Below are 16,863 nucleotides of genomic sequence, written 5' to 3'. Positions count from 1 at the left end.
TGGGATCTGGGAGGACGTGGATAATTAATGAAATGATCATAGGACTCCTAGCTTATCCCTGATTGGTGGAATTGGTGGTGTTACAACTCTCCCTGTTACAACCATACCTGGTCTCCCCCTACAGGTTTGATTGTGAGGTTCAAAATGTCCTCGCTGTTAAAAAAAATATAGTGAACCTGCTGAACACGGACAAGTGAGCCGGACCTCACAGTTAAAGGCAAGCACACACACACACACACACACACACATGCGGCCCCATATGTGGAGGGTGAACCTGCAGGGTGGCTAGAAATTGCACTTCCCCTTTATAAACACATTTAAATCGATTTTCTTGAAAAAGTTTCAAGTTATGTGTCACCGCACAACCTCCACATCCCAGATTAAACGCTCCCGATAAAATGTGTTATTAAAGCGTCTACGTTCACAAGCCTGTTCATTTTAACAGAAAAAGAAGCATACAAGCGCTCCCTTTATAATCACATAAAATCTGTCACTCAGTTCATTGCAATCTCACAAACTTCCATTATAGTCAATGAAGCTGACTGCACAATGAATATTTAAAAGACAAGTTCGGTATTTTACATTTAAAGGCCTGTTTTAAGATCGTTTCTGATGAAATAGAATGGTTAAGATTGAAATTTGGACAAATGCTGCTGTCCCGAGAATTTTCAGTATCTGTATTAGCATTTGAGGGGATTTGATGCGCGTGCAGAACTCCGAATCCACTCACCACTCAAAACGCCAGTGTTTTTAATCAGTGCTAACTTAAACACCTCTGATTGGCCATCACGTTCAAGAAATTGAACTTGAAATTGGCCACACTGCTCAACGCTGCAAAAACACATTGCAAATAGAAACCTTTGACGTTCTCCTGAGCGCAAAAAGACACTCGCGGGATCGTTAGACAAAAGTTTCGCCGATATGCTATTATTGCAAGGCAAGGCAAGGCAAGGCGAGTTTATTTATATAGCACATTTCATACACAATGGTAATTCAATGTGCTTTACATAGAAGAAATTAAAATAATCAAAAGAAATCAGAATAATTAAAACAGTTTAGAATAAAAGATAAAATACAGAAATAATCAAATGAAATCAGAGTAATTAAAACATAAAGTAAAATACAGTACGAACAGTCGGACGAACAGTGGCACAGTGCTCATTCAGTAAATGCACAGCTAAACAGATGTGTTTTGAGTCTGGATTTGAATGTGACTACTGTAGGAGCACATCTGATCTCTTCTGGAAGCTGGTTCCAGCTGCGGCTGGCATAGTAGCTAAAAGCAGACTCGCCATGCTTAGAGTGAACCCTTGGTATTTCTAGCCGATGTGATCCTAATGATCTGAGTGATCTGTTGGGTTTATATTCACTGAGCATATCTGCAATGTATTGAGGTCCTAGGCCATTGAATGATTTATATACCAGTAATAATACTTTAAAATCAATCCTAAATGTAACTGGCAGCCAGTGTAAAGACCTGAGGACTGGTGTGATGTGTTCATATTTTCTGGTTCTGCTCAGAATCCTAGCAGCAGCGTTCTGTATGAGCTGCAACTGTCTTATGGTCTTTTTGGGAAGGCCAGTGAGAAGTCCATTACAATAATCCACCCTACTGGTGATGAAAGCATGCACAAGTTTTTCTAAGTCTTGACTGGAAACAAAGCATCTAATTCTTGCAATATTTTTCAGGTGATAATATGCTGATTTAGTTATTGCTTTGACATGACTACTGAAACTAAGGTCTGACTCCAGAGACACACCCAGATTCCTGACTTGATTTTTAGTTGTTTGACCCCTAGACTGAAGGTATGCGTTCACCTTGAGAACTTCATCTTTGTTTCCAAACACAATGACTTCAGTTTTGTCTTTGTTTAACTGAAGAAAGTTTTGGCACATCCAATTGTTTACTTCATCAATGCATTGGCAAAGGGAGTCAATGGGGCTGTAATCGTTAGGCGATAGGGATAAGTAGAGCTGTGTGTCGTCTGCATAGCTATGGTAAGCGATTTGGTTCTTTCTCATTATTTGGCTCATTGGGAGCATGTACAGGTTGAATAGGAGTGGCGCAAGAATTGAGCCTTGAGGGACTCCGCATGTCATGGATGTCCACTCAGACTTATGGTCTCCTATACTCACATAATAACCTCTGCCTCCTAAGTATGACCTGAACCATTTTAGGACTATCCCAGAAAGCCCAACCCAGTTTTCCAGCCTGTCAAGAAGTATTTTGTGATCGACAGTGTCAAAAGCAGCACTGAGGTCGAGTAGTACCAGCACTGATAATTTGCCTGTATCAGTATTTAAGCGAATATCATTTATTATCTTTATGAGCGCGGTCTCTGTACTGTGGTGCGGTCGGAAACCAGATTGAAAATGGTCAAAGTATCCATTCGAGCTTAAGAATTTGTTCAGCTGATTGAAGACAACTTTTGCAATGATCTTGCCTATGAAAGGAAGATTTGAGATCGGTCTATAGTTGTTTAATATGGTCTTATCCAGATTGCTCTTTTTCAGGAGGGGCTTGACAACAGCAGTTTTCAGGGAGGTCGGAAAACTCCCAGAGAGAAGTGAGGCATTTACCACTTCCAGGAGATCTGCTTCTAAGCTGTGTAACACATTTTTGAAAAAAGATGTGGGAAGTGCGTCAAGGGCGCAGGTTGATGTTTTTAGTTGCTGTACGGTTTCTTCCAAAATTTTGCCATCAATTTCTTCGAAATCAGACATAGTGGCTACTTTCTCGTGCTGTTGTCTGATCTGCCTGACCCCAGCGCAACTCAAGGAGGAGCTGATCACCTTTCTGATATTAATGATTTTCTCAGAGAAGAAAGAAGCAAACTCACTGCACTTTCTCACTGAGAGCATTTCACTGGGAATCTGGCTTGGGGGGTTTGTCAGTCTCTCTACAGTAGCAAAAAGAGTGCGCGTGTTGTTTATATTGCTGTTTATAATATTCGAGAAAAAAGTCTGTCTAGCTTTGCCTAGTTCCTTATTGAAAGCATGGATGCTGTCTTTGTAGATGTTATAATGGACTACAAGTTTTGTCTTCCGCCACATGCGCTCTGCTTTTCTGCATTGTCTTTTCATATTTTGCACTGCTGTTGAGTTTCTCCAAGCTGCTTTTTGTCTGCCACTCTTCTTCCTGACTTTCACAGGAGCAATATCATCAATTACACTCTTAACTTTTGAGTTAAAAGAATCAAGGAGAAATTCAACAGAGTCAGCAGATATGCAATTCATATTGCGGATATGCAATTCATATTGCGGAGATAACTGATCCTAGACTTGCAGTTTTGAGCAGCTTTCCCTCTAAAAGCAATCAGAAGCAGCAGGCAATTGGTTTGAACCTATGGGCGGCCCTGAACGATAGCTGCCTCTACGATCAGTACGATGACAAAAAAGTTCTGCGAAAATGACTCGAACAATACAATCTGAACAGAATCCTGCAGGAGAAGAGGGAGCAATCAAACTCTGGTTTGGACCAAATGTGTATAAAAGCCCATTCACGTCAACTATAAAGAAAATAACTGTGATAACTATAATTTGCATCTACACCAAACGCACGATAACATTCTGTTTATTAAACTAAATGAAGTCAGTTATGTCATCTGCCGATCAGGGTGGGTTCTGATTGGCTGTCAATATTTTTAAAATTCATTAGCTAAAAAATAATAATTTTCAAACTGATTCCAACAAATTCTTTCCTCTGTGCTGTTTTCGTTATAACTGAGATGTCTGCTGTTCTATTACATTTAGAATGATTTTTATAACTAGGCCTGTATCTGCATCGTTATTATTGTTCTAGTTATCGCCCTTGGTGCGAAAGGGCCTTGACAGATACGCTGTGAATTTTTTTCAGTTCTTTAATTTTGGAAACAACACATTTTCTATATTGTTACATAACTATAGCCGCCTTTAAATTTTAGGCAAAGGGCCCTTTGCAGGGGGATCGTCATATTTGGAGTACTTTGTATCCCACAGCTCATTTTCAGTCTTTTTTTCTCCCAGAGATATATTGCAGTCTGGTGGGTCAGCGGTAGATGGCGCCATTGCTACTTTACTGTGCACGTCAATCATAAATCCCCAGAGCATGGGCATTGGTGGAGGCTGTATATTTACAATACGGGAAAAAAGCGGTGAGATTCATCCTACATACCTTAAATTACTTATTATTTCTGCCGGTATAATGTATATTTTTGTTATTATTTATCAATGTCTCTGTTATCTAGGCAAAGTGAGAATAATCAATGCGAGAGAGACTGTCCCAAAAGCTTTTAAAACAGACCTTCTTGCCATGTGCCCAACAACAATACAGCCAATGGAAGGTGAGAGTGCGTTAAGATGGATGAACTTTTGTTTCTTGCAACCACACAAAGTATTCTTTCTATCACACATTATTTACCTTTAAATATGCTGATAGTGTAAATAAAGTGTTTCCTTCATAAAAAAATATTTGAAATATGATACTCTTAGATAAATATATACAATGCCCTTGGAGGAAGATGCAATGCACTATTTCTTTTTTTACTTACAGACATTGTTATGCTTTACACAGGAAGTAGCCATCTCATTTTTCATAGATACACATGATAGCTATAGTTTCTCTCTTTTTCTCTCTCTATAGGGGCTCACTGGATTGGTGTCCCGGGTGATATCCGCGGCTATGAGCGAGCTCATAAACTGTATGGACGTCTGCCGTGGGCCAGTTTATTTCAGCCCACTATCAAGATGGCTAGAGAGGGCGTCCGCATTCCCTATGTGCTCTCTCGATTTTTGCCACTTCTTTTAAAGGAGAAGCCAGACTCACCACTACGGTAACACATGTACTCCCATTCAGAATGAATCCAGACTCATAATGTTCCCTTTTACACAAAGAGGGTTTTTTTTAATTAATGAAATTTAAGACCGAAAAAGTCACCTGGATGTGTGTGTTTTATAGCCAGTTATTCCAGAATGAACAAGGTGAGCAATTGAAAGAGGGGGACATAGTGAAATTTGAGAAACTAGCAGATACACTTGAGATCATCGCAGAACATGGGGCGGATGCTTTATACACTGGAGACATCGCCAAACACCTTGTCAGTGATATACAAGCTGCAGGTAATTCACAATTTCACTCTCTACAATTCTGATTTGTATACATATACAGGAATCAGTTTATTTATTGTGTATTTAGGTGCAACAATTACTCTGGAGGACTTGAGTTTGTTCAAGGCGTCTGAATCGGATGCCTGGGAAGTGAATCTGGGAGAGTATGACATGTACTTTCCTCCACCGCCAGCAGGGGGAGCTACACTTAGCTTCATACTCAACACCATGCTAGGTGGGACAGCTTATTAACCTGTTATGTCCTTTATTAGTTGTTCTTGCTACGAAAAGCATCACTATTAATGTTGTTCATATGTACGTTTGATGATTAAAGTACCTTATTAAATTTAGGGGCAGAAAATATTCCTTAAGCATTTGTGCTACCAATATGAGTAACCCGACCATATACATTGCCATTCAAAAGTTCGGTAAGATTTTGCTCACCAAGGCTGCACATAATATGCTGCTTAATATTTAAAGATTAATATTTTTTTGAATGAATAGCATGTTGAAAAGGGCAGTATTTATTTGAAATAGAAACTTTTGTGACAATGTAATAGTACTCTCGTTTTTGATCAATTTGATGCCTCCTTGCTGAATAAAAAATATTAAGCCCATAAAAAAAATTACTGACCCCCATACTTTTGAATATGGTGTAAAGGGGCCAGAATATCATAAAGACGTGACTTGAGCTCTTTTGACTTTGGCCACCAGGGCTTGACATACATTTTTTGCTCAACAGCCACTGTAGCTAGTGGTTTTCCAAAGTTACTAGCCACTCAGCTTTTTCACTGGCCACAATTTTGACATCGATACCATGGGGAAATACTGACATATAGATATTTGTAATATTATCTCATAATTTGGCAGCAGGTATATTAGGTTTCAGTCACTTTAAGACCTGACACACAGATCCATTATGCTGTTACACATGCTTTTTCTTTCTCAACTGTTTACATTTATTTAAAAAATAACTGACTGTGTTTACGTGAAAACTCGCCAAGACCGTCAATTTGACATTATTTTGCTTGTATGTTACTGTTTAGGTGCAATAAATTACTAAATTTTGTAATGAGGGGTGGCTTTATGTGCGCACTTAGGCACAAAATCTGTGGGAATGAGTAAAATTATGCGCAAGCCCTGATACAGCAACAATACTCATCCAGAGCAAATTAAACGAGCGAGTGAGGGGAGGCTGGTTTGTGTGTAAACTCGCTGTCAGAGAAATGAGATGAAAAAGCGCAGTTGGTATCATGTATCTATTCTGTGGAAAATGAGTATTGGATGCATTTCATATATTTCAGTATACATATCGAAAAATCAATATTTTTGACAACACTACATTGCACTTTGTTTATTATTTCAGATGCCTTTTCGAAAAGACTACAATTGTAAAATGTATATATTATATATAAAATTAAACCCTCAATCCAGCCGCATCTGGTGAGTTGGCGGGTGTTAATGTCAAGCCCTGTCTGCCACTAAGAAAACCATTGAGAAACAACATCGCAACCACAAAACAATGTGCTAAAAACACTTGTAGCAACCACAATGTTGCTATTTTCTATCACTTCTTTTTTGTCAAACGTCTTTTGGTGCACTGTGGTATCCTTCAAAAGAGTAATATATAGTTTCTTCGATCATATTAAGTTAACGATCAATTTAACAAAATCTTTTTTTGTTGTTGTTTCTAAACTGTTAGACTGATTAAGTTCTCTGTGCTCCTCAGGTTTTAATCCAAGCTCTTCATCTCTGGACGGGGATGAGAAGGTCTTGACATTCCAACGTTACGTAGAAACCTGTAAATTTGCCAACGGTCTTAAGAAGTTCATGAAAGATCCCAACTTTGCCTCTCAAACGGTAGGCTCTTTAGGACTAACTCGTTTGTTTTACATATTAAACTTCCGTGTAAGCGTTATAGGCATGACACCATTGGTCAGGCTCTGCTTTAGTAACTCAACAGAAACATTATAGTCATTACACTCTCTAGAGGCACTGGTGTAATCTGCGATAATGACTTAAGTGCTGTGTTCTGGGTGATCATTACTGCAGGCAGTAGGGTACAGCACAGCAACACTGCCATTATTGCTGGCAACCCACTGGTTGGCACACAAAGTCATGCATTTGTTCATCATCCTCGACGTTCTGTGTGGCTTGAATAGGAGGCAGTTGAGATCATTCAGAAGCATTTTGCGGACAAAGTGAGAGCAAAAATCAGTCCTGACCGCACTCATGATGCCAGCTACTACAACGTCACTCCATACCTGGACTCACATGGCACCACTCATGTGTCCGTGCTCGCTGAGGATGGGATGGCGGTATCTGTGACCAGCACCATCAACCAGATGTACACTCAAGTATCATTCAAATCTTTTATACAAGCTCTAGAGCACAATGAGATAATATTGTCATTATATTATTACTTTACTACTTAATGCAATGCTATACTGGAGAAAAATGGTACTTTAGAAAGTGTCAAAACTGACTAACTGTTCTAAAATTATTTTTTAGATTTGGATCCAGAATTTTCTCCTCCAAAACAGGCATCCTGCTCAATAATGAACTTGCAGACTTCTGTGGAAAAACAGAGCAGATTCATGCTGGTTAGTAAACTTTCACAAATGGCTGATTTCTGACATATACAGTTCCCAAAATTAATGGAATATTTCAGTATCGGCAAACATTCTATCGGCATTTGCAGTTGCAATAGGACACTTACAAGTGAATACACACTGTTTTTTAGGAAGCACAATAAATCGGTACAATATTGGTTAACAGCCAACATTACAGATTATTTTATTTATCATATCAGACGATATTGGATATTTAATTTTGCATGCTAATTTCCTCTATTTTTTACATTTAAATGACCTATGCCGCTCACTTTTTTTTAACAATTATGAAAAATTATATTTTCACTCAAGTTCAACATCATAAGTTCAACATCAACGGCAAGAAACATATTGTATTAAATAGGAAATTTTGAAGTAGAAAGACTCCTTATATTATCTTAATGGATAATCTTTGTTTTATTTACACCATCGAAAAATCTTTTTACAGTGTTTTTACATTGAATAACATTAATCTTTATAATAATGTAATCTTTAGCAAATCTTTAGATTCATATATATTTTTCATCTGTACATTCTATTGTTGCCTAAATTTGCTTGCAATATTTAAATGATTGGTTTTAGATTTTAGTGTTTTATTTTTTATTCAGACAAAAGAGTACAGAATTTTAATCTCTGCCATTTATCGCTTATCAGACATAATATAATTACAGGCTTACCAGTATCATTCATAATTTAAAAAATATATAGACACATGATTTAATAATTATACATTTAGGTAACCTAAAACATGTGATAACAACTAATTGGATTTATTCAAAATGTCTTTTAATCAGACTAAATTAAATTAGGTTGCACCAACACAAGTCATTTTTATAGGTTAGATCAAGTAAAAATAGATCCCTGCAGTTTTTTCGTTATCCCAACATCAAAAAGGTTGATTCAGACAGCTTCACAGCTCAAGTAATACATGGATTGTTAAGAAATAATTATTGTAAGTGCTTTATTGAAAATACAAATACTGGCGATAAAGTTTAACTTGTATGTTATTTTTGTGGTATAAGTATCTGTTCTGTGTGTTTCTATGTGAAGGTGAGCAGCCGCCTTCCTCCATGTCTCCAGTGATCCTTTACTCCCGATCTCAGAAACACATCGTGGTCATAGGAGCCTCAGGGGGCAGTATGATCACCACCGGGGTGGCGCTGGTGAGTTTAATCTGCACTTTTAGGGCCAGATCTACTAAACGGGACCAATTAGCATTATCCCATAGAAGAGCCGATGGAGTGGAACGTTTTTTTTCTCCTTCATTTTTCCCATTGGGATTTATAAAAAATTGAGATTAAGTGTTATAAGCCATGAACCAAGCCAACCAGCTACGAATCCCAACACTACAAACTTTGATTTGAATTGTGTTTGGGAAAGTTTTTTTTTTTTTATTGAAAATCGGACAATAAGGCAAAAGTACAAGACAGAATTACAATCCCATGAAGCATTGCGAACAGCATAATCGAATTAAAATTAAGAAATATAAAACTTATTTACAAATGTTGATTATATATAAAATCAATATATTTTAAGTTTTTTGCAAAATATACAAACCTGACTGTTGACCATAGGGTCGAAAACAAGCAGAGGCGATGATAATCAGGTGTGGGTAATCTAACACAGCAAATTAAAAATAATGTGGCTTTGCAGGCTATATGTTCGGATAACATCTTCCTTTGGAATTCCACATAAATAAACACGAGTGGAAAAAAAAAATTCTCTACCTTCTACCAGACACTCTGTTATGTGCAGTGCCTCCTCCTAACAGCAACTATCACTGTCATGTCAAGCGCAAAATTACAACCCCAAATCAGAAAAAGTTGGGACATTTTGTAAAATGCAATAAAATCAAGAATCTGTGTTTTGTTCATTCTATTTAACCTTTTATTAACTGACAAAAGTACAAAGAAACGTTTTCCAATGTTTTCACTGACCAACATAATGTATTTTTTAATCTGAGCAAATTTTGATTTTTATGGCTGCAACTCACCCCAAAAAAGTTGGGACAGAGACCAAATAAAAGTGAAAAGATTATTCAAATTAGATTATCCAACTATTTTGAAACGGTCCACAATGAGCAGGTGAATTGGTAATAGTTGAGGGTATCATGTTTGAGAGTAAAAGTGCTTCTCAGTCTTTTTAAGCAAAGATGGGTCATGGCTCATCACTTTGTGCCAAATATCATGAGAGAATTGTCAACAAATTAAAAAAATCCCATTTCTCAATGCAAGATTGCAAAGAATATATGCCTTTCATCATCTTCCATACATAATATTGTCACAAGATTCAGGGAATCCAGAGAAATCTCAGTCTGTGTTGGGTAAGGCAGTAGACCACTGTTGAATATGCGTGACCTTTGACCCCTCAGATGGCATTGAATAAGATACCATCATGCTAATCCGTTAAATACAGCCACATGTGCTCAGGAGTAATTTGGAAAACCGTTTTCACTGAACACAGTCTGACTCTGCATTAAGAAATGCCACTTGAATCTCTGTTACGCAAGGAGAAAGCTTTACATCAGTTCTATGTGGAGATCCCAGCGAGTTCTCTGGGCCTGAGCTCATCTCAGATGGTCTAGAAGACAGTGGAAATGTGTGCTGTGGTCAGATGAGTCCATGTTTCAGCTTGTTTTTGGAGAAAAAAAATAGACATCAAGTTTTCAGTCCCAAAGACGAAAGGGACCAACCAGACTTTCACCAGCGACAGGTGCAAAAGCAAACATCTGTGCTGGTATTAAGGGGCATCATTGCAAACGGTATGGGTATCTTGCATTATTGTGAAGGTACCATTGACATGGAGGCATATATTTGGATTGTACAGAGACAAAAACTGCCATCAAGATCAAGATGATCTTTCCTGGGAAGCAAGACAATGCCAGGCCTCATTCTGCATGTGCTAAAACTGAGTGGTTTCTAGACACTCCTTACCATAGAAGGGATGTGCCTGTTTACTGCAGTCCAGATATGTCTCTTATGGAAAATGAATGACCCATCATGAAAAGGAGAATCAGGAAACGATGACCACAGACTGTTAAGCGGCTGTCTTGTATCAGACAAGATTGGGCAAATATTCCACTAGCAAAACTCCAACAAATCACAGATTCTTGATTTCATTGCATTTTTCAAAATGTCCCAACTTTTTCTGATTTGGGGTTGTAGTTAAGACGTGCTGTGCCTGAAATCTCATACTATACAGCAATGTTCCCTCTAATTGTTTTTCTTGCTGAGCAAAACTTTTTTCTATTGGGCGGACATTTTTCGCCACCGGAGCAAAAATATCCTTTATACCTGACCTGAACAGCATATGTAGAAACACAATGCTTTCAACATTCAGTTGTAACTTTTAACTTGAATGTGCCATTTCTATTGTATTTGACCCTTGATGTAACTTATTGGTATTAAATCATATTTTTGAAAAACAAGCAGTTAATTAAGAAGTCACTAAATGAAGCACATTTTGGGTTACCTGATATTTTTTTCACAGTGCTGTTAACTGTACAGTCTTTACCAAGAAATCCTATGAAAAATAATTTACAAAATCTTCTGCAGGACAGTTCAATTCTTTACAATAATAGAATATAGTATGAAAGAAAAGTAAGCTGTTACACTGAGATGGTTTGGGAAACCATAAAGTGTTTTTGTACATTCAATTAATTGTGTACAGGAAGCATTAAATCATCAAAGTTAAATGATTGTTTATTGCTTATGAATTTGAATTTGCACACGAGTGGGTATGTAATTCTTACCATTCTGTGTCCATCAACCGTTATTTTCACCACTTTAATCAAAACACTCTTCTATAAAACATGATGATGTGATTTTATTTCACTTGTCTTTGTGTTTCTCGTTGCCTCTCGTATTGAGCTATTTGGTCCGCACACAAGACTCACTGCCAATCACACGTGCTCACATCATTCTCTTTCTATGAAACCTGTAAACTGCATTCACCAGTTTTCACTCTATAGCTGTTGACCAGAGCACTAAAATTATTTCTCACTTAAACTACAATCAAATGGATTTCCCCACACATTTCGCGTCAGTCCTCTGCGTGCTATTTTATTCTTTTCTGCGCGGCCGCAGCTTCAGAAGCTGTGCGGCCGCGCACGCGCGCAGCTTAGAGGGAACATTGCTATACAGTAGCCTAGGTACTGCGTTTGGTTTGAAACTTACTTTGTGACTGTTAAAAAAGTTCATTCTATTTAGTATGAATGTGTGTAGTATGCATGAAATTCTGGTATACTACATCCGTCTACATCCATCATGTTGTCACTGTCATGTGACTTACGGCGTCAGCTGCGTCACTTAACTGCCATTCACAACTCCTCTCCAGTGGCCTCATGGGACATTAAAGTGTCCATCTAATGCACATTTCACATAGACTGTAAAAAAATATGGACGTAGTGTCCATGACGTCACCCGTAGGTTTCTGAAGAGCGTTTTTGAAGCCTAAAGTGGGCGGAGTCGCTCGTCGCCATTTTGGAAGCGCATCACAGTGCGTCACTCCCGGATAAACGAAAATGGGCAAAAAGGCGGGACGTGGGTGGAGTTGAGGTGCCTGGATGCTGAAACTACGCCCACCTAGCTCGACGTGATCGAGTTTGCTCAGGCTAAGCTAATGTGCTACTGGCCTCGCGCTAAAATGACAGCTGACTTGAAGTAGACCTAGTTAAAGTTCATGTTCTTGCCCTTTGAAATACTATAATAGTTAAAAGACATAACTAACCGTGAGACTATGTGTATTGTGATGCATTATTAATCTCATGCAGGAACTGACAATATTTGCTCTGAGCGTGTGTGTGAGTGTGACAGTGATTCATGCGCATACATGTCAGTCAGCGCGTCATCGCACGTCAAGTTCGTAGAGAGCTTTATTCAGTCCATTTTCAATTCTGATAGATATTACCGAAGAAGTTCAAGTAATGCACTAGAAATCCGCGCTCATTTAAGGGACGAAGAGAAAGCACTGACACCTGCAGGATTTCATCTGACGGTACTTTTTATTGAACACTAAAAAGTTAAATAAGCATACTATAGTCTATCTGCTCCGTAAGATCAACGGCACCGCAGAACGAGTGTGGCCTCTAGATCTTAGACGTTTTTAAATCTGAACTCCAAAAAGCAACGATATTGTCAGACATCTATGAGTGCATGTTGTCACAGAGGAAAACAACTGAAGAACAGCGCTGGTTGTTCTCTCGATACTCGACAACGACGGAATCCAACGGCGTGGGCGAAGGTATAAGGGCAGCGTGTAATAAACTGTATGAAATAATCCCAAAAAAAGTACAAACACGGCAGAGATGACAAGTTCAGCAGCTGGAATCAGCTGAGGTGACATGATGGCTAACAGAGAGCAGACAAACGGCTAGTAATAGCAGCGGCAATTCACCTGTCACTCAAGTGGCCACGCCCTTGATTATGCAGCATTTTAAGGCTTAATATAATTTAAACGAATGAGTTCTAAAAAAAAATGCACCCCCCTCACAGTTGTCATGAAGGGCAAAATTAGCTGTATAGACCAAAACAACTTAGGACACCAGGCTGTAAACATATTTTTTTCTGCGGTAAAGTTGGGCATTTTAACATGGGGGAGATACAGATTTGACTCACTTTTGCTGCCAGCCTCAAGCGGCCAGGCGATGAATTGCAGTTTAATTCACTTCCGTGTTGGTTTCAAGAGAGAGACAGGGAGGTTGCCGCTTGGCATTTGAGTACCTTGACAAAAGTATTAGGTCTGTTAAGAAGATGAAAAAGCTGAAAGAAATTTTTAAAAAGTTTCAATAAACAAAAAGTTCATTTAATGACTACAAACTCAGGTAATCCACAAAGATGAAGGCAAAGTAACAGCATGTCTACACGCAAACATGAACAACGACCGTCAACTGAAGGGTGAAACAGAGCAACTAAAATACACAGTGATAATGAGATGATAACGAACTGGTGTGATGATTAGAGAAGTGTCCATGACAATTGATCATTGGCAACTAAGACAAAGGCTGCGTTTACACTTGGCATTAACATGCGAATTGTATCCGGATGTTGTCCACATACACATTGAAAAGACAAGTGTAAACGCACTTCTGATCGGAATGTTATCCGATCAGCGTGTCCAGGTTCGGAGGTAGTCGAGGACGCATTGTGATCGGATCTCAGTGTAATGTAAACGCAATCCAGCCATCGTGTCTGCATTCACAGGTGGACGTAATTTAAATCCCCGACAGTCTCCCCGCGTGGCTGTCAGAAAATAATGGCCAGACGCAGTTTAGACAAGAAATTAAACTTATTTGAACCTTACAATAAACGTCAATCTTTAAAACAGTTTATTTAGACTTACATGATACTATGTGTGTCATTTTTCATTTTAATTTTGCAACATTATCTGAACGAGGCGATCGCCGGCCTGTACAATCATAGTCATTCATGAGATATTAAAGAGCTGCACGCTGCTTTGCCAGAGGAATAATCGGAATCGGATTTTTTTTTTTATGTTTTAAATGTTGAATGTTTTTATTGTTTCAGCATGTTTATCAATCTCCCATCTGTCAATATAGTCATTGCACGCTATAAGCTTAAACCCAGATGATCGATGTGACTTTAACATGATCAACCCAGTTATTTTTGTATGATCAACTCTGGATGTATTCCTTCGTTCAAAAAAATTAATTTGATCTAATTACTGGAGATTGAAAGTAAATTGAGTGAGTGAAAGCAATTGGGACATTGTTTAATTTGTATCATCTTTACTCTTAATCTGGTGTCGTGCCACAGACCTAATTTATGCAGGAAACAGGAATCCGATCGGTTATCCAGATACAGAGGCTACTTAATGTGAACAAATGTCCACACAATGTCCACAATGTCCTGATTGTCTAATGATCCGATCTGCTTGATCGGATCACGGTGATCGCATGTTAATGCCAAGTGTAAACGTAGCCAAAGACACATGTGAAGTCCATGGAAACAGAAGTGAACATTAATGTTACAAGGTCATCCGGGTACTTTTTCCCTACTGTTTTTTGAATACTATGTATTCGGGTATGCTACTCTGTTGGCTTACTATTTTTTGCATACTATATAGTAGGAAAGTATTCGATTTTGGACGCAACAATACTTTTTTGTGCTTTAAATAATGGTACAAATACCAGTAAATTGACGAATACAAACCTTAGTAAATCATGTTGCATTATTAATTTAAATACTCTCCTCCCATAAATGTTGTGTCTGAAAGGGAAACACCTACAAATGCATGTGCAATAAGGTCGGCTGGAAAAATAACAAATTTTTAAGCTAATTTTTCACTGCGTGTCTTTAGTCAATTCTGACTGTAGTGTTTTAATGCCAAAAAAAGGTTTGTGCTGGTGCAAGCTGTTTGTAAATCTTACCCTTAAACTGAGCAAATTTAACGCATTGTGCATTAGTAATCCAACTCTGACTAAAACCCCTCTGGCTAGACTCTCATGAACTTCCTGTGGTTCGGCAAGACGGTACAAGATTCCATCGACGCCCCTGTGGTGTTTGTGGACTCCAAAAACGTTCTCAACTTTGAGCCCTCGTTTGACAAGGTAAGTAGACACAAATGTCCCTGTAGTAAATTGTTTGTAAAGGATTTAAGTGATATTTTCGAGCCGCTTTAATCTCTTTTCTTCCTCAGATAGTTGTGGAGTCACTTAAAATGATTGGACACAAAGTCAAAATCCCACAGATGTTTTATAATGTGGTTAATGCAGTATCAAAGGAAAACAACTGCATAGAGGCTGTATCTGACTCGCGGAAAAATGGAAAAGCTGCAGGGTATTGACCTGGAGTGCAGCTGGAGACTAATTCACACCAGATCTCTCAACTCTGCTTGATGCATCTGTGCCGTGTGTGGATGAAGTACCCTGGGCGGATGACAAACTGACAAATAACAGCAAGCACCATCAATATGTGAAGTTTTGACATTTTAATGTAAACATTATGAATGAAATGTGTGTGTACACACACAGTATACAGTATGATATTTTATCATGTGCGACACTATTTTAGGGGCACATTTAAAAAATCACTGTGTACTACAAAACTTGTATAATATGAGTTGATTTGTATGTATATAAAATGAGTTGATTTGTGCCATCTAAAAGACCCTCTGGCGTCTGAGGTGTTTTCTGGGCACTCGAGGTGTTCTGACATGCTCTGACATTTGTGCTTATTTCTGTTACTTGTAACATTTCCATGGCTAAAGTCTGATTATACTGTATTCAGCACAAACTCTGCTACAGTAATATATCAACAGAATTTATGTAAATTTTTTTAGTTTTGAGATAATGACCTTTATGCGTGGTTTGTGAAAAAAAATGTCACTAAAATAAGGTCATGAAACCCATACTGAAGATTGTGTCACGTAGCCTAGAATATTTGCTTCAAAACTATGTGAAAAACATCATGTGTACTCATTCGGATAAAACAATATATTGATTTAAAATTTGTAATACATGTTTTGTGTAAGAAAGCTGTATGCGAGGAGGCATTAATCATCATGAATATTGATATCTTTCACACCTGAGAAAGGCAAAGACCCTCCCATATTGGCCCTATCAGGTGCTATCAGGCCCTATCATTATGAGGAACCTTGCACAAAGAATGAGGAGAGATTTAAAAAAGAATGTATTTTTGATTGTTTGGATTTATTTACAACACAACATAATCCAAAGCACATTATTGAACACCTTGATCTAAAGACAGAGACTTGAACGGTCACACACCTTTGTACCATTGAAACATAGTACATATACCTGTCATTTCCAAGGTGTTTGATTTTTCATTTTACCATGTTCATGTACAGAGACTCATGTGAATGTTTAAGTCAGCAGGACTCATCAGTGGCATCTGGTCCCTGTAAAAAAAAAAAAAACCGAAACAACTGTGAACATGATGATATCAAGAACAATAGGGCTGCATGATTTTGGGAATACATTTAAGATTTTTCTGGTTAAAATTGCGATTTAAAATGTACAAAAAATATATATAATGAACACCAGGTTTGTTGTGCCTTGTAGTCATATGCTTGTAGGGCTGCATAAAATAATAATAACAATAGCCTGTAGCAGACGGCCTACAAATGGTTAAAAAGGAACACTTTAGTAGGCTACACTACACTGGAAATAAATATATGGATTATCATA

General features: G+C 38.1%; 1 protein-coding gene across 2 annotated transcripts in view; it reads left to right on the top strand.

Annotated features, from left to right (window-relative positions):
* ggt5a (gamma-glutamyltransferase 5a) overlaps positions 1-16,863 on the top strand; it is a 19,576-nt gene extending 2,713 nt beyond the window's left edge. Inside the window, exons 2-12 of one of the 2 annotated variants that reach the window (XM_077224107.1) lie at positions 4,006-4,133; positions 4,227-4,322; positions 4,622-4,811; positions 4,937-5,097; positions 5,174-5,320; positions 6,815-6,945; positions 7,248-7,432; positions 7,597-7,688; positions 8,748-8,860; positions 15,154-15,264; positions 15,354-16,863. In XM_077224107.1, coding sequence (XP_077080222.1) covers positions 4,006-4,133; positions 4,227-4,322; positions 4,622-4,811; positions 4,937-5,097; positions 5,174-5,320; positions 6,815-6,945; positions 7,248-7,432; positions 7,597-7,688; positions 8,748-8,860; positions 15,154-15,264; positions 15,354-15,500 — 1,501 coding nt within the window. In that variant the 3' untranslated portion in view covers positions 15,501-16,863. The remainder of the gene's footprint in view (positions 1-4,005; positions 4,134-4,226; positions 4,323-4,621; positions 4,812-4,936; positions 5,098-5,173; positions 5,321-6,814; positions 6,946-7,247; positions 7,433-7,596; positions 7,689-8,747; positions 8,861-15,153; positions 15,265-15,353) is intronic. The other variant, XM_077224108.1, reaches the window with a different exon arrangement.

The sequence above is a fragment of the Siphateles boraxobius genome, unplaced genomic scaffold (genome assembly GCF_051911475.1).
Source record: "Siphateles boraxobius isolate OS27281-9 unplaced genomic scaffold, OSU_SipBor_1 9, whole genome shotgun sequence".
In the NCBI taxonomy this organism is placed as follows: domain Eukaryota; kingdom Metazoa; phylum Chordata; class Actinopteri; order Cypriniformes; family Leuciscidae; genus Siphateles; species Siphateles boraxobius.
The sequence above is the reverse complement of the archived record's forward strand: the minus strand, read 5'-3'. Positions and strand labels throughout refer to the sequence as shown.